The following is a 24,295-nucleotide window of genomic DNA, read 5'->3' on the forward strand; positions in this document are numbered from 1 at the left end:
GTAGCTGGAAAAACCCGGCAGCCTCGGCGGAGGGGAGAACATTTACCTTCGAGTCCTCTTGCTGAAGGGTCATGAGGACTGGAAACGCCAAATGTTCTCCCCTCCGCCGAGGCTGCCGGACCTGCCGGGTTTTTCCAGGTATTTCTGTTTCTGTTTTTGTTTTTGTTTCAAATGGGCAGGTGTCGGTACAGTGCCGGGGGTGGGGGGGGGGGGGGAGGGGCACGTCCATGTTTCATGGGAGCAGGTGGGCACGTCTCGATGGAAATGGGTGGGGTCTGGCGGCAGTAGGCGGGGGCAAGCGGCAGTGGGCGGGACCAGGCGGTAGTGGGCGTGGCCTGCCGGTTTCTGGCAGCAGTGGGCGTGGTCGACCGTCTCTAGGCGCAGTGGGCGGGGCCAGGCGTCAGTGGGCGTTGTCTGCCGGCTCCAGGCGGCAGTGGGCGGGGTCTGCCGGCTCCAGGCGGCATTGGGCGGGGCCAGGCGGTAGTGGGCGTGGTCTGCCGGCTCCAGGCGGCATTGGGCGGGGCCAGGCGGTAGTGGGCGTGGTCTGCCGGCTCCAGGCGGCATTGGGCGGGGCCAGGCGGTAGTGGGCGTGGTTTGCCGGCTCCAGTCGGCAGTGGGCGGGGTCAGGCGGTAGTGGGCGTGGTTTGCCGGCTCCAGGCGGCAGTGGGCGGGGCCTGCCGGTTCCTTCCCCGCCGCCGGCAGCTCTCGCTCCTTCTCCCTCAGTCTGAGCTGAGCCGGTGAAGCTGTTTCTCCCGCTCCGAGTCCGGACCATGTGCGGCCGCTCACTGCCCCGCCTGGCGCTGGCCGCCTGCCTCCTGCTGCTGTCCGACTGCAACCCCGGCCCAGGTACCCGCTCTACCCGGGGCTGGGGGGGTGTCCCGGTTGTCCGGAGGATGGGGGGGGGGTGTCCCGGTTGTCCGGAGGATGGGGGGGTTGTCCCGGTTGTCCGGAGGATGGGGGGGGGGGGTGTCCCGGTTGTCCGGAGGATGGGGGGGGGGGGATGTCCCGGTTGTCCGGAGGATGGGGGGGGGGGGGTGTCCCGGTTGTCCGGAGGATGGGGGGGGGGGTGTCCCGGTTGTCCGGAGAATGTGGGGGGGGGGGTGTCCCGGTTGTCCGGAGGATGGGGGGGGGGTGTCCCGGTTGTCCGGAGAATGTGGGGTGGGGGTGTCCCGGTTGTCCGGAGAATTGGGGGGGGGAGGTGTCCCGGTTGTCCGGAGAATTGGGGGGGGGGGTGTCCCGGTTGTCCGGAGAATTGGGGGGGGGGTGTCCCGGTTGTCCGGAGAATTGGGGGGGGGGGTTTCCCGGTTGTCCGGAGGATGGGGGGGGGGGATGTCCCGGTTGTCCGGAGGATGGGGGGGGGGGATGTCCCGGTTGTCCGGAGGATGGGGGGGGGGGGGATGTCCCGGTTGTCCGGAGGATGGGGGGGGGGGGGGATGTCCCGGTTGTCCGGAGGATGGGGGGGGGGGGATGTCCCGGTTGTCCGGAGGATGGGGGGGGGGGATGTCCCGGTTGTCCGGAGGATGGGGGGGGGGGGGGTGATGTCCCGGTTGTCCGGAGGATGGGGGGGGGGGGGATGTCCCGGTTGTCCGGAGGATGGGGGGGGGGATGTCCCGGTTGTCCGGAGGATGGGGGGGGGGGGGATGTCCCGGTTGTCCGGAGAATGGTGGTAGGGGGGGGTGTCCCGGTTGTCCGGAGGATGGGGGGGGGTGTGTCCCGGTTGTCCGGAGAATGGTGGTAGGGGGGGGTGTCCCGGTTGTCCGGAGGATGGGGGGGGGGTGTCCCGGTTGTCCGGAGGATGGGGGGGGGGGGGGGTGTGTCCCGGTTGTCCGGAGAATGGTGGTAGGGGGGGGTGTCCCGGTTGTCCGGAGGATGGGGGGGGGGTGTGTCCCGGTTGTCCGGAGAATGGTGGTAGGGGGGGGTGTCCCGGTTGTCCGGAGGATGGGGGGGGGTGTCCCGGTTGTCCGGAGGATGGGGGGGGTGTGTCCCGGTTGTCCGGAGAATGGTGGTAGGGGGGGGTGTCCCGGTTGTCCGGAGGATGGCGGGGGGGGGTCCCAGTTGTCCGGACCGGTCAGCGCCCCCCCCCCCCCCGGTCTCTATCCCCGTTAACCTGCCGCCGTCTCTCTCACTCCAGCGGCCGCCGAGCTGACCGTCCCCAGGAGGATCCGCCTGACCGGGTCCGGGTCCGGGGAAGGAGCGGGGTACCGGCCCCGGCGGGGGATCTCTCCGGGCGGGGAGCAGCATCTCTACCTCCAGCTGCCGGCATTCGGGACCGAGCTGCTCCTGCACCTGGACCGGGAGCTGAGCTTCCTGTCGCCGGCTTTCACGGTGGAGGAGCGGGGAGAAGGAGAGCGGAGCGTCCGGCCGCTTCCAGCCCAGCGGCTCTGCTTCTACACCGGCCACGTCCTCAACCAGAACCGCTCGTCCGCCTCTCTCAGCACCTGTAACGGACTGGTAATCAATAATCAATAACTCACTGCTAATCAATCACCAAATAACCCCCAACCTCAGCTGTAACCTCACCTGTAACCTCACCTCAGCTGTAACCTCACCTGTAACGGACTGGTAATCAATAATCAATAACTCACTGCTAATCAATCACCAAATAACCCCCAACCTCACCTGTAACCTCACCTCAGCTGTAACCTCACCTGTAACGGACTGGTAATCAATAATCAATAACTCATTGCTAATCAATCACCAAATAACCCCCAACCTCAGCATCAGAGAGCGCAGAGGGAAGGCCACTCAGCCCATCGGCTCGGTACTAGCTCCATGGGCTGAATGGCCAATAAACCCTCAGGTAAACATGAGGTTAAACTTTTCAGCAAACCTTTGGCTTTAAACCCCCCCCCCCCCCCCTCCACCCCCTAACTCGGATTAGTTTGCACCGAGATGACCCTTTACCCAGTCTGAACTTTCATTAAATCTGAGTGCAGCCGGTGTGGGGGGAATGAGAAGCAGTTTGTGACATTTAATGGAGAGCAGTCAGAATTGGGATCTGAGCTCTGGGATAAACTCTGCAATGTGAAGGCACGGAGATCAGGGATTAATAGTTGTTTTTGGAGAAGGGGGAGGAGGCGAGAACCCAAATACCATGTCCTCACTGTGACAGCATACAGGACATTTCTCCCTTTGCCATTTTCTTAACAGTTTGAGTTTGCAGTTAATATTTCTGTGTCTAAACCCACACCAACACTGGAGTAAAGAGAAGTGACTGGGAGCAAATTAGGGACCTGGTAACAATTTACAAGCAGGAAACCCTGGCAAGATGGCTTGGACTGGGGAAGAGGGTTGGACTGGATCTCTGACTGTAGCTGGGTCAGGTGTACAGACTAGAGACTGAGTTGTGGATTGGCAACAGGAGCTTGGCTCAAAATCAGTAAGATGGAAAGCTGTGAGTAGACTGGAATCCAGGTTGGAACTGAGCCAAGCCAGCAGGACGTAAGCAGTTTCCCCTGACACCTCTCCTTCCTTTAGAAGCTAAATAAGAGGCAATGTGACTGAGTGATGGCACGAAGGTCCCCATAAGACCTCCCGAGAAGTCTTCAAATCCAATCTTTTTTTTAAATAGCTGGAAATCCAAAGGGACTTAGTTCCGAGCCAGAAGTGACTTCGATTGACTCCAGAGTAAGGATTAATTGAATGTTTATTATAGAAACACAGCTACTGGCAGTTAGTTTGAACTGGACCCTGTGCCCATTAACTCTGTAATTGATTGATTTAATTTAGGCTAAATGTTCTGCATAATTAACTTTTTCTTCCAACCAAAGGGTTCTGGAGCATTTCTCTTATTAAAACTGTATAACAATGGAAGTTATACAATATTGTTATAAAGTGGTTTGCTAACAGTTAAATTTTATTTTCCTAGATTGCGTTTTTAAATTAATTCCAATTATTTTAAAGGAGAATAATCCATTTTGAGAAGTTTGCCGGATTAATTTACCATAAACATTGAACATTGAGGTCGCGATACTTGGCACTTGGGACAGAGCCTGCAAGTACAAACATTAACAACTGTGATTGAAACCTGTTACGAAGGAACCTCTGTAGTGGAATGACTGATAATTATACCCTGTAAACTAATGTCTCACGACTTATTTTGCTGTTTGACACCTCTTCACAGTTAAATGTCAGCCACGGCTCAGTAGTTAGCCCTTGTGCCTCTGAGTCAGAGTTATGGCTTCAAGTCCTGATCTGTGACTTGAACACAAAGTCCTGGCTGATACTCTAGTGCAGTACTGAAGGAGTGCTCCACTGTTGGAGGTGCTGTCTTTCCTATGAGATGTTAAGGCAAGACCCCTGTCTGCTCTGACCCTTGGATATAAAAGATCCCATGGCACTATTTTGAAAAAGAGCGGGGAGTTATCCCTGGTGTCCTGACCAATGTTTATCCCACAATCAATTTATCCATGTTTAAAAACAGAATATCTGTTCATTATAGCAATTGTTTGTGGGAGCATGCTGTGCACAAATTGTGCCATGTTTCCCACATTGCAACAACGACTATGCTTCAAAAAATTACTTCATTGGCCGTAAAGCACTTTGGGATGTCCGATGGTCAAAGGTGCAATGTAAGTGCAAACCTTTTCACTCAAGAATCTTGACGCCGCCCAGGACAAAGCAGCCCGCTTAATTGGCATCACATCCATAAACATTCACTCCCTCCACCACCGACGCACAGTAGCAGCAGTGTGTACCATCTACAAGATGCACTGCAGGAATTCACCAAGGCTCCTTCGACAGCACCTTCCAAACCCACGACCACTACCATCTAGAAGGACAAGGGCAGCAGTTAGATGGGAACACCAGCATCTGGAAGTTCCCCTCCAAGTCACTCACCATCCTGACTTGGAAATGTATCACCGTTCCTTCACTGTCGCTGGGTCAAAATTCTGGAACTCACTCCCTAACAGCACTGTGGGTGTTCAAGAAGGCAGCTCACCACCACCACCTCAAGGGAAATTAGGGATGGGCAATAAATGCTGGCCCAGCCAGTGACGCCCACATCCTGGGAATGAATTTTAAAAGAAGTACCAGAATTTGTTACGTAAACATGGTGTCAGGGAAATAGGCTTCATGTTGTTCAGAAGCTTCTGCACTAAAATCCAAATATTACCAGGTCACACCATGTAGGAATATCTACTTTATATTTTAAATCCAATTGATAAACAGATGTTTTGAGCACAGCTGTTTTCAGGAAAGCTAATTGAGGTCTCAGTTCTCCTCCTGGTGGAAATCTTTCATTCCAGATTGTAGCTTCATATTGTGGGTTAGGAGAAAAGCACAACAAGGAATTGTTTGCTTTGGTTCCTTTGAATTTAGGCAGTGTTGGTACAAACTTTAACTGTTAACTATCCAATTTTAGTAAGTAAAATGTTCTTTGTTTGAAGAGAGATTAATTATACAGGAAAAAATGTTTACTTTTGTGTGCTTGCGCTTTATTAAAGTTAACCCTTTGATAACTATTTCTGCAACACTGTTTTATAACAATTCTGCAGAGTTGAAATTCCTTCAGGATATGTTAAAATCATGTTTTTTCTCGTGCAAGGCCACAGCAGCGTCAGACTGGTTACATCCGGGCATTCCTTTTACATGGGTGTACATCTGGGTTATACGTGGGTGTACATCCGGATTACATCCGGGCATTCCTTATACATGGGTGTTTTAAAGGGCTCCCTGACATGATCATTTAATGAAAAAGTTGAATTTGATTTCACTGGATCCTGTTAAGGGAATGCTTGAGGACAAAGCTTTATAGCAGATTGGGGGGGGGGGTGGGGGGCAAGAAGTCCAGTTTTCTTCCTTTTGTCTTTGCACATGATCTATCACACAGAGCAATTTGCAATTTACCCCAGAGATTCAGTCAGCCCCATCCTCTGTGCTATGCGCTTTTAGTCAGAGCAATTTGTTCGCCTCACACCTTTTAAAATAGTGAAACATCCTTCATAGGTGAAATGTCATATAAAATTTTTACACCAAGCCACATTGGGCAGGTCAGAGGTCGATTTTAAGGTCATCTTGAAGGAAGAAGTTTTAAACTAATGTTACCATAGCAGTCGGCTATTGAGTATTCGCTATCAAATTGAAATGCTTTGGAGTAGACATGAATGAGGTGAGTGTGGTGCACCACTTTGTATAATAATGTACGGATATTCTATATTGAGATCTTTTCTCCATTATTTCTATGCTCTTGAACCTATGGCTCACGTCCTGGGGGAAGTTGAGATGATAACTGACTTGATAATTTGTAAAAATTGGTTAAAATATAAGTTGGATAAATATAAAGCTCTTTACCTCAAATGAAAAGTGCTTTGAATTTTTTTTCCAGTTTGGATACATCCAGATTGGGGATGATCTGTTGTCAATAGAACCTGTAAATAAATTGAACTCATCATTCATTGGAGAAGTTCACCAGATCTACAGGCACAAACAGCCCCTCTCATCGGAGAAGAAACACTTCCCCCATGACTTCTGCAACGTGATCAAAGGTAATCTACCCCTGGGTCAAAGGAGGGTGAGTGTGTGTGAACAGCTGGGCCATCAACTAAATTTTCCCCATTGACAGCAGTTTGAGGAACTGTGGTCAGTGCAGATTTGTAAAGGGTAGGATGAACCTGAATGTTTTGAAGAGGTGACTATAATACTGGACAGGGGAATGTCGATGGATGTTACTTATATGGACTTCCAGAAGGCATTTGATAAAGCCCTGAAGAGATTGTTAGCTGAAGTTACAGCTCATGGAATCAAAGGTGTCTTATTGGCCTGGTTAGGAAATAGGCTGGGCGGCAGGAAACAGATTAGGTATAGTGGGAGGGTATACTAATTGGCAGGATATGATTAACGGGGTCTTACGCAGATCTGTGTTGAGGCCTCAGCTATTCACTGTATTTATTAACGATATGGTATCGTTCACAGTAACGGTATTTATTAATGCCAATGGGATAGAAAGCCACATATCCCAAATTTGCAGATGACACAAAGACAGGCAACATTGTAAGTAGTGTTGATGGAATCACAACATTATAAAGATACTGAAAGATTATGTGAGTACATAAAATGTGACAAGTGAATTTCAGTGTAGGCAAATGTGAAGTTGTTCACTTTGAAGCTAAAAAGTATAGAACAGGGCACTTTCTAAATTGACAGTCAGAAACAGTGGAGGCCCAAAGTAATGGGGGAGGGGGGTGGGTCCATAGACATAGATCATTAAAATGTCAAGGTCTGATACAGCAAAAAGGTTAATGGAATGATGGCCTTTATATCTAGAGGATGCAAGAATGTAGAATTGGAGTACTGTGAGCAGTTCTGGGCACCTTACCTTTAGAAAGAATATATTGTCCTTGGAAGTGCAGCATAGCTTTACCGGAATAATACCTGGACTCCCAAATGTTAAACTATGAGATGAGATTATGCAAACAATGGTTGTATTCCTTGGGATTTGGAAGGTTAAGGAGTTATGTGATGAAAGTTTTCAAGTTACTAAGAGGATTAAATACAGGGAAACTATTTCTGCTGTTGGGGAGGTATGGACTAGGGGCCGTGGGCTAAAAATTAGAGCAGACCTTTTGGGGGTTAAATTAGGAAATACAAAAGATAGCAGAAGTTTGGAACTCTCTTCCTCAGAAATTGAAGCTGGATCAATTGTTCATTTTAAATCTGCGGTTGATAGATTTTTGTTAATCCAAGGTATTAAGGAATATGGGGCAAAGCTAGGTGAAAGGAGGGAGGGTGCAGATCAGTCATGGTCTCTTGAATGGTGGAACCAGCTTGAGCGGACCACTCCTGTTCCTGTATTCTTGTGTTCCTAGCACCATCATCTGTTAGAAAATCCCAGAAGTACTTTGGGGGAAAATGACTCTCTAGAGTTCAGGTAAAAATATGGATTGGGATTTTCCACTTTACTAGCCCTGGCATGTACACTGATGGTGTCTGCTGGACTGAAGCACTGCAATTTCCTGACGCTGTTTACTATGTGCGCCTAGTGTCCTGAAGTGGAAAATCCATTTTATTGTATTTATGTTTATCTAAAAGGAAGAAACAGATATTTGCTTTTCTACTGCTTGTTTATCATTTTCCTTGAATATAAGGCTGTTTGGTATTCTATTTGCTTGTTTATGCTGGAAGAGGTCATGACTCACTGGGCATAGTGTGCTGCAATATCAAGCCCGCTACTCCCTGAGCCGCGACAGATGTGAAAAGTTTGATCAAACCACCTAATTGTTTAATTTAGGTACTGGACGTTTCCCCGATTTCCATTGACCCCAGTTTTGCTAGGGATCCTTGATACCACATCTGGTCAAATGCTGTCTTGATGTCAAAGGCAGTCACTTTCACCTCACCTCCGGACTTCTGAAGAGAAAATGTTTCCAATTGTGGGGCAGTTCAAAACTGGAGGTTGGAAATCTGAGTCAAAGTTCCAATTGAGAGAAATTCCTTTACTCAGAGTAGTTAGAATGTGGAACTCTCAACCATAAGGAGTAGTTGAGGCAAATATTGTCTTGCTACAGTTGGATCAATGTGTTTCTGTAATTCCTTCTCTTCAGTTCTGTTTTGTCTTGTTTTGCCTCCTCCGAAAATTTTTCAGTTTTCATACTATGCAGTGGACTGAACTGGAGAGCACTCATGGGATCTTACACACCAAATATGCAGAAGGAGGTGGGATTAATGGCTTTGTGTAGATATTTTTCAAGAAGAGACCTTTTTGGATTCTCCTTTGCATATTCCATTTTGCTTTTGTTAGCTTGGGTTTCTATCTGTTATTTGATATAGTCTCACACTATAGATAAGCAGTGAAATCATGTTTGTAGAAATAATTAATGTCATGATTGTTTAAACTACTGTATGTGTTTTTATTGGGGCGGGGGGGGGGGCTGTGGTTCCTTGAAGAAAGGCAGCTGTTTCTTCTATTTTGATTCAAATTGGACAAGAGATTCAGCGCCTGGAAAAATGTCTGATATTTGTGTATTCCTGATTTTGGCGCTGGAGATTTTCCAGTTCACATTAGCTGTGTATTAAAACATTTACACAACAAATAATGGATATCCTCTGAAGGCGGCAAGGCTTCAGGCTATGTGGTATTGCATGCAGTTGGTTTGACAATTATGGCTAACGCAGAACTGTTTTGGCAATTAAAGATTTTGGAAAGCTGAAATGTGAAAATGCTGCCTTTGACTCTGTAAATGCAACAACTGTGTATTATTAATTAGGAAGCTGCCGATACATTCTTGGGTTCAGTGGCGTCATTTGTTCCTGTAAATGGCTGGTGTTTCTTCTGGGGCGGTGAGGGGTGGTGTTGGTTCACACTGCTGTATTCGTCTGTCATAGTGCAACCTGGGGGTGTAACATTCATACCTTTTTGACTAGAACCACGTGTGTGTACATTTTGTCAATCACTGAGACTGCCTAACCAACTGTCCAATAATATTTGTTTTTATCTAGTGTCTTAACATTAAACAGCAGAGTGATAGAAAGTGTCATTGCCAATGCTACCAGGCGGCACCTACTCAGTAATAACCTGCTCACTGCTCAGTTTAGGTTCCACCAGGACTCCTTGGCTCTTAACCTCATTACAACTGACTCTTAACCTCATTACAATCTTGGTCCACATGTGGACAAAAGAGCTTAATGGGTGAGGTGAGAGTCAGTACCCTTGACATCAAAGCAGCATTTGACCGAGTGTGGCATCAATGGTTCCTAGCAAAACTGGAGTCAATGGGAATCAGGGGAAAAGCTCTCCACTGGTTGGAGTCATACCTAGCACAAAGGAAGGTGGTTATGGTTGTTGGAGGCCAATCATCCCATTCCCAGGGCCTCATTGTCGAAGTTTGTAAGGGTAGTGTCCTAGACCCAACCACCTTCAGCTGCTTCATCAATGACCTTCCCTCCATCAGAAGGTCAGAATTGGGGATGTATGCTGATTGCATGATGTTCAGCATCATTCACTATCCCCTCAGATAGTGAGTCAGTCCAGGTGCATCTTCAACAAGACCTGGACAACATTCAGGCTTGGGCTTATAAGTGGCATAGAGTTTTTTGTGCCACACAAGTGCCAGGCAATGACCATCTCCAACATGAGAATCTAACCATCTCCAGTTGATGCTCAATGGCATTACCATCACTGATCCTGCACTATCAAAATCCTGGAAGGGTTACTATTGACCAGAAACTGAACTGGACCAGCCATGGTGTGGCTAGAAGAGGAGAGTACCTCTGCCTTCTGACTCCCCAAAGCCTGTCCATCATCCAGAAGACAAAGCCAGGTATGTGATGGCATACTGTCCAATTGCCTGGATGAGTACAGCTGTAACAAAACTCAAGAAGCTCAACACCATCCAGGACAAGCAGCTTACTTGAATGAGATGCCATTCACCAATGTGAATGTTTACTCCCTCCTCCACTAATGTACAGTTGCAGCATTGTGTGCCATTTACAAGATGCACTGCAGCAACTCACCAAGGCTCCTTTGATAGCATCTTCCAAACCTGCGACCCCTACCACCTAGAAGGACAAGGGCAGCAGATGTATGGGAACACCATTACCTGCAAGTTCCCTTCCAAGTCACTTGCCATCCTGACTTGGAAATATATTGCTGTTCCTTCACTGTCACTGGGTCAAAATCCTTGAAATCCCCTCCTAACAGTATTGTGGGTGCCCCTACAACAAATGAACTGTAATGGTTCAAGAAGATGGCTCACCACCTTCTCAAGGGACAATTAAGGATGGACAACAAATGCTGGCCTGGCCAGTGATGCCCACATCCCATAAAAGAACAAAAGAAATCCCAAGATACTTTACAGGAGCAACTATGAGACAAAATTTGACATTGGTCCACAGAAGGAGTATTAATTGTCCAAAAACAAGGTCAGTTAGGTTTAAAAGAGCACATTAGGCAAGGAGGGGGAGGGGGTGGGGGGGTGGGGGGTGGTTGTGGAGGGAGAGAGAGAGAGAAAGGTAATGAAGTCTAGTGAAGGAATTCCAGAGCTGAGAACTTTGGCAGATTAAATGTGGCCACCAATGGAACAATAAAATCAGCGTTGTGTAGGAAGGCAGAATAGGAGGAATGTCGAGATCTTGGGAGAGTTTTAGGGCAAGAGGCTGGGAGAGGTGAGGCTATGGAGGGATTTAAAAACTAGGATGAGAATTTTAAAACCAGAAGTGGTGCTGGACAGGATCCAACTGGTGCAAGTTAGAATATGAGCAGCAGAGTTTTAGATGAACTCGAGTTTAAGAAAATGGGAGGTTGGCCAGGAGAATTATGGAATCGTTGAGTCCAGGTAACAAAAGACATGTCAGCAGCAGATGTGGTGATGTACGGGTAGAGGAGGGTGAGGGTTAAGGAGATGAGTATAAGTGGCCTTGATGATGGAGAAGATATGTGGTCAGATGCTCATCCTGGGACCTATAGAATGCCAAGGTTGTGAAGTCTGCTTCAGTCTCGATGGCAAGGGAGAGGGGTGGAGTTAGTAACCAGGGAACTCGATATGTTGTAGGGTGCTTCCAGTGTTTTAATTGAGGCAATTTCTGCTCATCCAGCACTGGATATTGGACAAGCAAGGTGACAAATTGTGGTGCGAATGGGTTAAGGATGGTGTAGATGGTAAGGTAGAAGTAGGTGATGTCAGCACATTTGATCCTGATGTTTTACAGTGATTTTGGCACAGGAGGCCAGTTATCCATACTGACTCTGTCGAGCGATCCATTCAGTTGCATTCCCCCACTCATTCCATAGCCCAGCAAGTTTATTTCCTTCAACTGCCCATTCAATTTCCTTTTGAAATCGTTGTCTCTGCTTCCATCACGCTCCTAGGCAGTAAATTCCACAACATTATCACTGTTTTTTGACAAAAGAATCTTCCTCATATCCCCCTGCATCCCTTCCCAAAACCTTATATCTGTTACCCCTAGCCTTTGTACCATCAGCCAGTGGGAGCAGTCTTTCCTTGTCTACCTTATTTGAACCAGTCATCATCTTATACACCCCCATCAAATCTCCCCTCAACCTCCTCTCCTCCAAGGAGAACAACCCAGCTTTTTAAACCTAACCTGGTGGCTAAAATCTCCCATTCCTGGAACTATTCCAGTAAATCTCCTCTGCACCCTTTTAAAGACCCGTACTTCCTAAAGTGTGGTGACCAGAACTGGACACACTACTCTAGTTGTGGCCTAATCAATAAGGTTCAGCATAGCTTCCCTACTTCATACTCCATGCCTCTTTACTAATCCCAAGTTCCATGTGCTTTGCTAACCACTGTCGTAATATGTCCTGCCGCCTTCAAAGATCGATGAACACGCACCCCCACGTCCCCATGTCCTTGCACACTGCCAAGAAGTCTATATTACCTCTTCCTACCCTTCTGGAAAAATGTATCACCTCACACTTCTCTGTATTAAATTCCATCTGCTGCTTGTCTTCCCACTCTGCTAGACTATCCATATCCTGTTGCAGTCAATTGATATCCTCATTGTCTACCCCCCCTCCGAGTTGGTAGCTTTGGCAAATTTTGAAATTTTATTTTGTTTTCTAATATTCAAGTCATTTATCACAAAAGCAGTAGTCCCAGCACTGAGCCTTGGACAACAACACTCTACCATCCTCCAGTCTGAAAAACAACCATTTACCATGACTCTTGTCCTTTGGCCAATTATATTAAAAGAATTGGCCTCTGATCCTCCTATTCTACGAGCCTCAATTTTGTTAACTAGCCTTTAGTACTTTGTCAGACACTTGCTTAAAATCCATACAAACCACATTATTTACTTCCCCTTCAGCCTTTTCTGTTCATCAAACATTCAGTTAGATTAGTCAAGCACCATCTGTCTTTTACAAATCTGTGCTGCTCTCCTTAATTAACTCCAACCTCTCCAAGTGTCCGATTTTCCACCCCCCGGATTGTTTCTAAAGCCTTACTCATTACTGATGTTTAACTGGCTGGCTGAGGAGTACCACCTGAAGTAAATCAGTTAGGAGTGTCGAAACATTCCAGCACAATGGTAACACTGCTCAGTATCTCCCCCCACCCCCCAAATCCCATCACAGCTCCGCACCACCTCTCCCGACTCCTTCTGAAATCTCTGGCTCTTGCCCGGCTGATGTCAGAAGAGTCAGCATTGTTGGGAGTGTGAGGAGGAGGGTGGGAATGAATTTTGTTTTGGCAGTAGGTGGGGGAGTCAGAGGGTGATCCTGGACCGGGAGAGATGGTATGGGGTGATCCCGGGTAGAGGTGGGGGTGGTGCAGTGCGGCGTGGGTGGTGTCAAAGGGTGATCTTGGACTTGGTGGGGCGGGGGTCTGCAGCAGGTGCGTGGTGCGCATGAGCATTGTCTGGGTAGGGGGGACTGAGCATTGTTGGGGGTGGTGAGCATTTTCCAGGAGAGTGGGGGTGAAGGAGGAGGTGAACATTGTTCTGCAGCCTGTACTGGTAAGGAGATTAGAAATAGCAAAATCAGGGAAACATCATCACCTCCAAGTTCCTTTGAACACCACCCTGACTTGACCATATATCGTTGTTCATTGGTTGCTGCCGGAGTCAGAATCTTGGCATTCTAAACCTCAGTATTGTGGAAGCTCCTTCACCACAACGGCTATGCCAGCCCCTTTGGGCAGGAGGGGAATCTGGCATTGGCAACGTCTCTCACATGACAGCAACTCGCCGTTTATATAAAAAAAAATCTGGTAGCTGGCAGAGAGATTGAAGAATACATTAAAAATATTGGATAAGAAAATGGTCTCTATCATGAGCCTGCACACTGGTCTGGTTGGATGGAGAAGTTGAGTCAGAGCTCATATCAGTGATGGGCAAAACTAGCTCTTCATGTTAAGTTAATATCTTCTATCTGTGCTCTCCCAACCCAAGTGCCTGCCAACACCTGACATTAAGTTATTGTCATCTGCAGGAAGAATACGCTGACAGTAACCTTAGTTCCCAGTGTAGAGAGCATGATGTCTGGTTCTCTGCATCAGGATGGACTCTTTGCAGGCAGTGTCAGTCTCTGCATCAGGATGGACTCTTTGCAGGCAGTGTCAGTCTCTTGCCCAAACAAGTGGGGAATGTGTGGCAGTAGTGTTTCGGCCAGAAGGATGGTTAAAATTGCAGTTGGATATTTTTATTTTTGCACGAAAATTGTTCTGGGAGCCTGATCCTCGTATTTGAAGGACCCCACCTGCTTCTGGTAGGTCTCCCTTCACCTGTTCAGGAGCAGCTAACAGCAACAACTTGCATTAAGATAATTGTTTATGTTTGGGATGGACACGACGGGTCTTATGGCTGTATATGTATTTCTGTTGCAACCCTGCAGCAAGGCAGTGGGATTGGTGCAGAGTGAGCCACTGTGGCCACTTTAACTGGGCTCCCCTTTCACACACTGGCAGATTCTAAATTAGTCTTAGATCATCCAGACCCTACTGTCTCAATCTGTCAGAATTCATGAAATGGATGGTACTCAAGGTGGAAGGGAACAAGGTTTCTGGATGTGAGACTTCTGTGGGCCAGTGTGAGAAGATGCGAATATTGACATGAGTGCTAGGCTCTAGTGCTTCCACTGCAATGTTGTAAGATAACCCATGGGGTAGAGCTGGAATTCTAGGGGAGGGAAATACCCATTTTCTTCAGTTTGTTATTCAGTTGATGACAAACTTCTGCAGATCTCGTTGTTATTAAACTTAAGGCACTAAAGGTTTCCACAGCCACTACTACCTCTTCCAACCTTTCTGCCTGGTCTTCTCAGCTATTCAAAAAGTAGTACCCCTCCTTTCTCCAACTTTTGTCAGCAAAACAGATTTAAATTTGATGCTTCCCTTCTTCCTTGTCTTGGAGCTGTCAATTCATTTCTGTTTGCCAGCATCTGCTCATTTCTTTTTACAATGATGTGATCCTTTCAATATGAATTAATTGTGCATCTGCCTTGCTCTGGAAATTTCACCCTGTCGGACGTACCTGACCTGCTGGTAGGACTTGCCTCCAATTCCTACCCGGCATTATGGAAACTAGCTGACTCCGGTGATTCTAACCTTGGATACCACTGGCAGTAGGTCTTCAGTGATGCACTTTGACCAACACCCATTGGGGACACCGGAATTTCAGAGCTGGTGAACCCAACAGCAGCTGTGAAACATATCAGATTAAAATTTAAGAGAAGTTCTAAGTTACTTCTGCAGACACTTATTGACAGTTCTGGCCTTGTCATTCCCTTTGATCTCAACTGGAGCTTTAACAACTTCTCCATTTACTAAAACTGTCTCCAGGGTTCATTCTTTTCCTGCTTAATATTCCAGTCCCATATCAGGCAGGAATGGACAATCCAAATCCCTTTAGAAGTATTATGTTGTATTTCCTAATTTGAATCCTGATTATTGACAGGAACATGTCTGTTTTTGAACATCTTAGTTTCCTGTCCCAACACCCTTTTTTGGTTGTCTGTTTCCCATTTAATAAGAAAAATTATTGACTGATTTCGCCATTTTCTGCTACAGTCCTTAATCTTAAACTTTGACTCATTCTACTTGATACATTGTCAGAAATGTTTTCTGAATCCTTCATGTTCTTAAAGATCTTTGAGAAAATCACCCATGGTGACCTGTAAGAGAATCGGTGACTCTGAAGGTCACTAATATAGAATGAACCTTAGCCGCAAGCCATTTCATCCTTTGGACTTGGAACACGGACACTGGTATAGACCAGTCAGAATAGCCTATTTCCCAGCTGTAAATTTTTATTTAATCTCTTTATTGCCTTGTCTTTCCTGTCTGGGAATAATCTGAAATCCTTTGCTGAATTACTGGACCTACTTCCACCATGGTCAGGTTGTACATCTGGACCTGGAATTCTGTTCGCTGATGACATGATATTAAACTCTGTTGACCTCTAGAGCTTCTCAATGGTGGTTTGGACCTTCTGGGAATACTTCCCGTGCCTAGGATTGTCGTATCACCGAGGGGAGATTTAATTGAGGTGTATAAAATTGAGGGGCCTAGATAGTGAATAACATGGAACCATTTCTGTTAGATAGAGGGTAGTAACCAGGGAGCATAGATTTAAAGTAATCTGGAGAAGGATTAGAGAGGAGATGAGACATGTTTTCACCCAGAGGGTGGTGGGATTCTGGATAACTGAAATATATCACTGTTCCTTCACTGTCGCTGGGTCAAACTCCTGGAACTCCCTCCCTAACAGCACAGTATCTACATCATGTGGACTGCTGCAGTTCAAGAAGGCAGCTCCCCAACCACCACCTCAAGGGCAATTAGGGATGGGCAATAAATGCTGGCCGAGCCAGAGATGCCCATATCCCATGAATGAATAATAAAAGGGTGGAGTAGGCAGAAACCCTCTTGATAATTAAAGACAACGGCTTTTGTTAATGGGAAGAGAATTCCTTGAATTTTTTTATGGCTGGAGGCTGTCGGTAACTCTTGCACCTGGTTGGTGCCGTAACGTTCTGGAAGCTCGGCACCATTCATGCATCTGATTGGCAAACCTGCATTTAGTCAATTAAGACTAAATATTATCGACTTTTTCCATGACTAGTGCACCATGGCTGCAGTGTAATCATCTACAGGATGCAATACTTTTGACAGCACTTCTCTTTTTCAGTGATCTTTATCACCAGGAGCAGTGATGTCATGGGTAATGCCATCATAATTTTTATTTTATATATTCATTTTATGAGATGTGGTTGTTGCCAGCTAGGCCAGCATTTATTGCCCATCCCTAATTGCCCTTGAGAAGGTGGTGGTGAGCTGCTGACTTGAACCGCTGCAGTCCACGTGGTGTAGGTACACCCATAGTGCTGCGAGGAAGGGAGTTCCAGGATTTTGACCCGGTGACAAAGTAGGAACAGCAATATATTTCCAAGTCAGGGTGGTGAGTGGCTTGGAGGGGAACTTCCAGGTGGTGGTGTTCCCGTGTATCTGCTGCCTTTGTCCTTCGAGGTGGTAGCGGTAGTTGGTTTGGAAGGTGCTGCTTGAAGAGCCTTGGTGACTTGCTGCAGTTCGTCTTGTAGATGGTACACACTGCTGCTACTGTTCATCATTGGTGGTGGAGGGAGTGAATGTTTGTGGAAGGGGTGCCAATCAAGCAGGCTGCTTTGTCCTGAATGGTGTCAAGCTTCTTGAGCGTTGTTGGAGCTGCACTCATCCAGGCAAGTCGAGCGTCTTCCATCTCACTCCTGACTTGTGCCCTGTAAATGGCGGATAGCCTTGGGGAATTGGGATGAAGTACTCGCCACAGGATTCCCAGCCTCTGACCTGCTTTTGTAGCTACAGTATTTATATGGCTAGTCCAGTTCAGTTTCTGGTCAATGGTAACCCTAAGGATGTTGTTAGTTGGGGAGTCAGTAATGGCAATGCCTATGCATGTCAAGGGGCAATGGTTTGATTCTCTCCTGCTGGAGATTGTTGTTGCCTGCCACTTGTGTGGTGTAAATGTTACTAGATATTGTCCAGGTCTTGCTGCATTTGGACGTGGACTGCTTCAGTGTCTGAAGAGTTGTGAATGGTGCTGAACATTATGCAATCATCAGCAATCATTCCCACTTCTGACCTTATGATGGAAGGAAGGTCATTGGTGAAGCAGCTGAAGAGTATTGGCCAAGGACACCACCCTGAGGAACTCCTGCAGTGATGCCTTGGAACTGAGATGATTGACCTCCAACAACCACAACCATTTTACTTTGTGCTAGGTATGAATCCAACCAGCAGAGAGTTTCCCCCTGATTCCTATTGACCCCGATTTTGCTCGGGCTCCTTGATGCTACACTTGGTCAAATGCTGCCTTGATGTCAAAGGCAGTTACTCTCACCTCACCTCTCAAGCTCAGCTCTTTTGTCCATGTTTGGACCAGGGTTTAATGAGTCAGGAACTGAGTGAGTTCTGCCAGGGCCAAACTGTGCATCAGTGAGCAGGTTATTGCTGAGTAAGTGCCTCTTGATAGCACTGTTGATGACCTGTTCCATCACTTTACTGATGATTGAGAGTAGACTGATGGGGTGGTAATTGGCTGGGTTGGATTTGTCCTGCTTTTTGTGTACAGGACATGCCTGGGCAATTTTCCACATTGCTGGGTAGATGCCAAGTTTGTAATTGTATTGGAACAGCTGGGCTCGGGGCACAGAAAGTTCTGGACCACAAGTCTTTAGTGTTATTGTTGGAATATTGTCAGGGCCCATAGCCTTTGCAGTATCCAGTGCCTTCAGTCATTTCTTGGTATCATGTGGAGTGAATTGAATTGGCTGAAGACTGGCATCTGCAATGCTGTGATCTTCTACTCGGCACTTCTGGCTGAAGATTGTTGCGAATGCTTCAGCCTTATCTTTTGCACTGATGTGCTGGGCTCCCCCATCCTTGAGGATGGGGATATTTGTGGAGCCACCGCCTCCAGTGAGTTTAATTATCCAGTCGTGAATGGTGGTGGAAGTGACAGGTCTGCAGAGCTTCGATCTGATCCATTGGTTGTGCAGTCACTCAGCTCTGTCTATCATTTGCTGTTTATGCGGTTTGGCACACAAGTAGTCCTGTGTTGTAGCTTCCCCAGGTTGATACCTCATTTTTAGGTGTGCTTGGTGCTGCTCCTGGCATGCCTTTCTGCACTCTTTTTATTGAACCAGGGTTGGTCTCCTGGCTTGATGGTAATGGTAGAGTGGGGGATATGTCAGTCCATGAGCTTATGGATTGTGGTTGAGTACAATTCTGCTGCTGATGGCCCACAGCACCTCATGGATGCCTAGTTTGAGTTGCTAGACCTGTTCAAAACCTATCCCATTTAGCACGGTGGTTGTGCCACACAACATGATGGAGGGTATCCTTGATATGAAGCCGGGACTTCATCTCTGCAAGGACCGTGCAGTGGTCACTCCTACCAATACCATCATGACAGTTACATCTTCGGCAGGCAGGTTGGTGAGGATGAGTTTGAGCGTTTTTTCCCTCTTGTTGGTTCCCTCGCTGCCTGCAGCAGCACCAATCCGGCAGCTGTGTCCTTAAGGACTCAGTCGGTGGTGTCACCACTGGAGCCACTTTTGGTGATGGACGCTGAAGTCCCCACCCAGAGTACATTGTGCGCCCTTCCCACCTCAATGCTTCGTCCAAGTGGTGTACATGGAGTACTGATTCATCACTCGGGGTGGCGGTGGAGACGTACGTGATAATCAGTAGGAGATTTCCTTGCCCGTGTTTGACCTGATACCATGAGACTTCATAGGGCCTGGAGTTGATGTTGAGGACACCCAGGGAGGACTCCCTCCTGACTGTATGCCACTGTGTTGCCACCTCTGCAGGGCTGTCTTGTCGGTGGGACAAGAGATCACCATCACCATCCCTGGAACCTCATTTTATAAGACATGATTCTGTGAGTATAACTATGTCAGGCTGTTATTTGATGACTCTGAGAGACTGCTCTCCCAATTTTGGCACAAGCCTCCAGATGTATGTAAGGAGGACTTTGCAAGGGACAGCACTGGGTTTGCCGTTGTTGTTTCTGGCGCCTAGGTCGATGCAGGGTGGTCTGTCCTTTTGTTCCTTTTTTATTGCCTTTGATACAACTGAGTGGCCACATTACTGCGGATCTGGAGTCTCTCATGTAGGCCAGCAGATTTCCTTCTCTCAAGGGCATTAAAGAACGAGATGGGCCTTTACGACAATTGATAATGGTTTTATGGTCATCATTAGACTTTTAATTCCAGATATTTATTGAATTCAAATTCCATTGTTTGCCATGGTGGGATTCGAACCTGGGTCTCTGCATTACCAGTACAGTGACCATACCACCGTACCACCACCTCATCTATACATTCCACACCATCTTGGCTTGAACATGTTATCATTGTTTCACCAACCAAAGCATTTGACTCAGTAAATCGTGAGGCTCTGTGGTTGTGCTCAATATTTGGATGTCCAAGAAACCTCATCACAATCCTACAACTGCTTCATGATGATGTGACTACAACTGTCTTGAATGGGAGATCTGAAACAGACTCCTCCAAAATTTGGATTGATGTGTGATAGCCCCCCTCATACCTGGCAGTGGCTATTCATCTCATCAAAGATCAAGTGCCCTCTAGTTTGAGTACTTAATACAGCCTCTTTAACTTCAACCACCTCCCCATGCCAAAACTAAACTGAGCACCATAGACATATGTGATCTACTGTTTGCAGATAACTGCAGCATTGTTGCCCACTCTGATCGCAAGCCACTCTTGATCTTTTCAACTCTACATAGGAAAGACTCACTCTGTCTTTGAATGTTGCCAAAACAAAACTCCCATCAACCCACAGGTCAGCCAAATGTACCACTTCCCACATATGTTGAAGGAGACGCTCTTGGAATATGTTGAGCACTTCCCGTCCTTAGCAGCCACCTCTTTCAAAAGGTCGCCACTGATGAGGTGATTCAATATTGGATCACCTGTGTCAGCTCAGCCTTCTACAAGCTATGGCAGTGAGTGTTTGATAAGAAAGACCTCTAAGTCAACAACTGTCCTTGTGTACAGAGTTGTTATTGTCATCACACTCCTGTACTGCAATGAGATCTGGACTGCGTGTCAATGACACCTAAGAGCGTGTAAGAAACTCCACCAGCAATGCCTTCACCAGATCCTCCCAATTCAATGGGAGGACCATCAAACAAACACTACTGAACAGCATCTTGAATCCAGCTCTGCAAGCTTTCAGGCAAAATTCCTGCAAAATCAACTTACGATGGACAGGACACTGTCTGGAAGGCATCTCCCCTACCAAGTCCTGTTTTCTCAACTCTCAAATGGCCAGTATTCCAGGGGAGGACAAAGAAAGCTTTTCAAAGACTCTTTGAAGCTCTCCTTGAAGCGCAGCAGCATTGACATTAATGACTGGGAGGAGCTTGCTACCAATTGTTCAAAATGGTGACAATTTGTCCATCACTTTGAGCTCAAACACCTTAATGATGAGGCAGAGCGACGGCAGAGAAGGAAAGAAAAGGAAGCAAATCCTGCACTCCAGATCCCAATACCTTGTGGGATATCCTGCCACATGTGTCCAAAGATCTGTGGGTTTAGAATTGGCCTCTTCAGTCACATGAAGATCCATGACAGAAACTTGTAACCCAGAGTAGACGTCATGTTCAAATTGAGGGATAGCGACAACTGTTTTTTGATCTTAAGTGGATCAATATCCTGGAATGGCCTAGCTATTGCCATTGTGGGAACAACCAGTTCTATATGGGTTGAAGGGAAAAGCCCATCAGCCAACTAGGGGTGGACAATAAATGTGGCCTTAAACCAGCTTCACCTTTCCTAAGAAATAATACTAATTTAGTTCCTGAAGTAGTTCAGTAATGCAGTAGATTCAGACCGGAGTTAGAAATTGTGCTTCTGGAGTGCACATTGGGAGGCCTCCCTGTCACACAAAGGAAGACCCTAGGTGAACACCTTTTTTATAATTATAGGAAGTCGTGGGCAGTGCACCAGTGTTTTCCCGGTGGGCTCTTTAGTGGGAAGTTATTCACCACATTCATATTGGCCCTTTGACACAGCACCTTGCGTGTTAATATATTTGGTTGCACTTATGCATCAAGCAGTCTTATCTTTCTGAAGTTTCCAGTTGTGAAGAAGAGTCATTTTGAACTCCGTGTTAACTCTGCTTCTCTCTTCACAGGTGCTGCCAGACCTGAGCTTTTCCAGCATTTTCTGTTTTTTATTTCAGATTTCCAGCATTTGTAGTATTTTGCTTTTAATCTTGTCTTTGTTTCTGGGTTTGAATGTTTGAAGCAGTTTACAGGTTCACCACCTGATATTAGGGAATTGGTGCCTAAGAATGAAAAGCCAGCTTCTTCCAGTGTGGGTGGATGGAGTTGAGGTACTGGTCAGCCAGGGTCTATCTGAGGTTCAAGCGGCTGAATGGTGTGCCGCCTCTTGTGTTTTGAACTCTCTCTCCTTCAGACATTTGCTGTTGGAGGTCATGGGCTGAAATAGAAGTAGAATTTCTCCTTTTAAACAGAGTTTTTAGAGATACTGCCCATCAAAAACATTAAAGAATGAAAGTTATTTATGTTGGGCATCTACACCAACAGATAAATGGTCTCCTTCAAGGCTGGCAGACTCAAAGGTGGATGATGCAGCTTGTGATGTGGGCCCCAAATAATCAAAATTCTGGTGATTTCAAAATGAATGTTTCAAATATGGACTATTACCAGCAGAACAGAAATAAATCATTAAGTTTCAAATTGTGAAAGGTTTTAAAAAGGAAAGACTACTTCCTTTAAATCTGTCAACTTAACATCACCGCTGAGAAATAAAAAAAACTTGCCTTTATATTTTCACGATTCCAGGACAACCCAAAGCGTTTTATAGCTAAAGTACTATTGAAGTATAATCACTTTTCTAATATAAGAAACTCGACAGCTAATAGAGGGAGTGGAGTCAAGGTTCATTAATTACTGGGATGGAGGGATTGTCCTACGAGGAATGATTAAATAGACTGGGCTTTTATTCTCTGGAATTTAAAAGGATGAGGTGTGATCTCACGGAAGCATACAAAGTTCTTACAGGGCTCGACAGGGTAGATGTAGGAAGGATGCCTCCCTTGGCTGGGAGGTCTAGAACCAAGGGACACAATCTTGGAATAAAGAGAAGGCCATCTAGGACTGAGTTAAGGAGGAACGTCTTCACTGAGAGTGGCGAATTTTTGGAATTCTCTGCCCCAGAGGGCTGTGGGGGCTCAGTTGTTGAGCATGTTCAAGACTGACATCCATAGACCTCTACATAATAGAAACACCTGGAGATATGTGCGTAGTGTGAGAAAATGGTGTTGAAGTAGAAGATGAGCTACGATCTCATTGGTGGAATGAGCTCAAAGGGCTGAATGGCCTACTCCTTCTGTTTCTTATGTTCTTAAGGGCACAGTGAGCTCCTATGAATAGCAATGTGATGATGACTCAATCAACTCTTTTGAAATTTTGGTTGAGGATAGATATTGTCCAGGACACAGAATTCCCATCCATGGATAGTGTCATGGGACCTTTCTAAGTCCACCTGAAAGGGAACACGGAGCCTTTGTTTAATTCCCTGGATTTTGTGGTTAGTGGCAAAGCAAGGGCACCTGCTGCTGCCCACTAAAATCCAGGGATTGGCGCTAGATTTAATGTCTTGGCATTGAGCAGTAGTAATGCCATCAAGTAGGTAAGCAGCGAATTGCATTGAAGTATTCACACAGCAAACCAGGAAGTTAAAACACTTGATATCCTTGACTGTCAATTTATATTTTCAATTAGCAAAATAAATTTGTAGTTATTGGATTGAAATAGATACCAAAATAAAGAAACTTTTTAAAGATAAAATTTTATGCCTTTTTGTAAAAAAAAAATCTGGAATTGTTTATATTAAGCAAAAAAATTAGCATTTCACAAGTAAAATGAACTTTCCAGGACCATTATTATGAGGTTAGTATATGCTGTTAAAAACCCAGTGACACCTCATTCAACAAGGTGTAACTTTTTCAAGGGCTCTTACAGTGAGTTTAATAGTGTAAGGTGAAATGTCTCATCAATTCAAATGATTTCCATTGGTTGCCGTCTAGGTCGGGGCTGGGGTTGGGGGGTGGTGGGGGAAGAGCTCAACTGTGCACCCTCAAGCACAACCACTGACAGGAACTTCTGTATTTCTGTGTGGGCTACAGAAGATATGCTTCATTCCAGTGGAGTAATTACTACAGCAAAATCCAGTCCAGTTTCTCACTAGAAGACAGCATGATACCTGGGCAGCACTCCCCCTGTTGTAATAGTGTGTCAGCCTGGATTTTGTGCTCCAATTCTGAAACGCAGCTCGACCCCACACTTTCTGACCTGGAGCCGAGAATACTAGTGACTGAACTATGGCTGACGTGAATGAGGAGAGAATTTGAGAAATTTCATTACTTGGAGGGTTGTTGGAGTGTGGAATACTTTGTCCCAGGGAGAAGTTGTAACTTCTGGGCATAAGGTGGATATGTGTTTGAAACAGAGTAAGATGGCGGGGAGTTGCTTTTACATTACAGTACTCTGGGATGTGGGGGCTAACAGTGTAGACACAAATTAAATGGCCACCTCTGGCTGTAAACTGCAAGGCTTCTAGTGCTAAGTAAGATTGCTTTTGTTTTGAACTATAGGATTTTCAGAATGACAAGTAATTTTAGCAAAAGTGAAATTCTAAACATTGGAATCTATTGTTGCTGATATCATTGGACAAACACTGAACACATTCCACTGATGTGGTCTGTTTCAGTGACAGTATTTTCCCACTTAACCCAAACTGCTTGATACCTGAATCGAAGGACGGGATAGAGGAATGGCATAC

General features: G+C 46.4%; 1 protein-coding gene across 2 annotated transcripts in view; it reads left to right on the forward strand.

Annotated features, from left to right (window-relative positions):
• The first annotated feature begins 682 nt into the window (after positions 1 to 682).
• The window catches only part of adamts17 (ADAM metallopeptidase with thrombospondin type 1 motif, 17), a 591,331-nt gene continuing 567,718 nt past the window's right edge, over positions 683 to 24,295 (forward strand). For both annotated transcript variants that reach the window (XM_041175111.1, XM_041175112.1), the window contains exons 1-3: positions 683 to 846; positions 2,132 to 2,451; positions 6,329 to 6,488. In XM_041175111.1, coding sequence (XP_041031045.1) covers positions 771 to 846; positions 2,132 to 2,451; positions 6,329 to 6,488 — 556 coding nt within the window. In that variant the 5' untranslated portion in view covers positions 683 to 770. The remainder of the gene's footprint in view (positions 847 to 2,131; positions 2,452 to 6,328; positions 6,489 to 24,295) is intronic.

This window comes from Carcharodon carcharias, chromosome 26 (genome assembly GCF_017639515.1).
Source record: "Carcharodon carcharias isolate sCarCar2 chromosome 26, sCarCar2.pri, whole genome shotgun sequence".
Classification (NCBI taxonomy): domain Eukaryota; kingdom Metazoa; phylum Chordata; class Chondrichthyes; order Lamniformes; family Lamnidae; genus Carcharodon; species Carcharodon carcharias.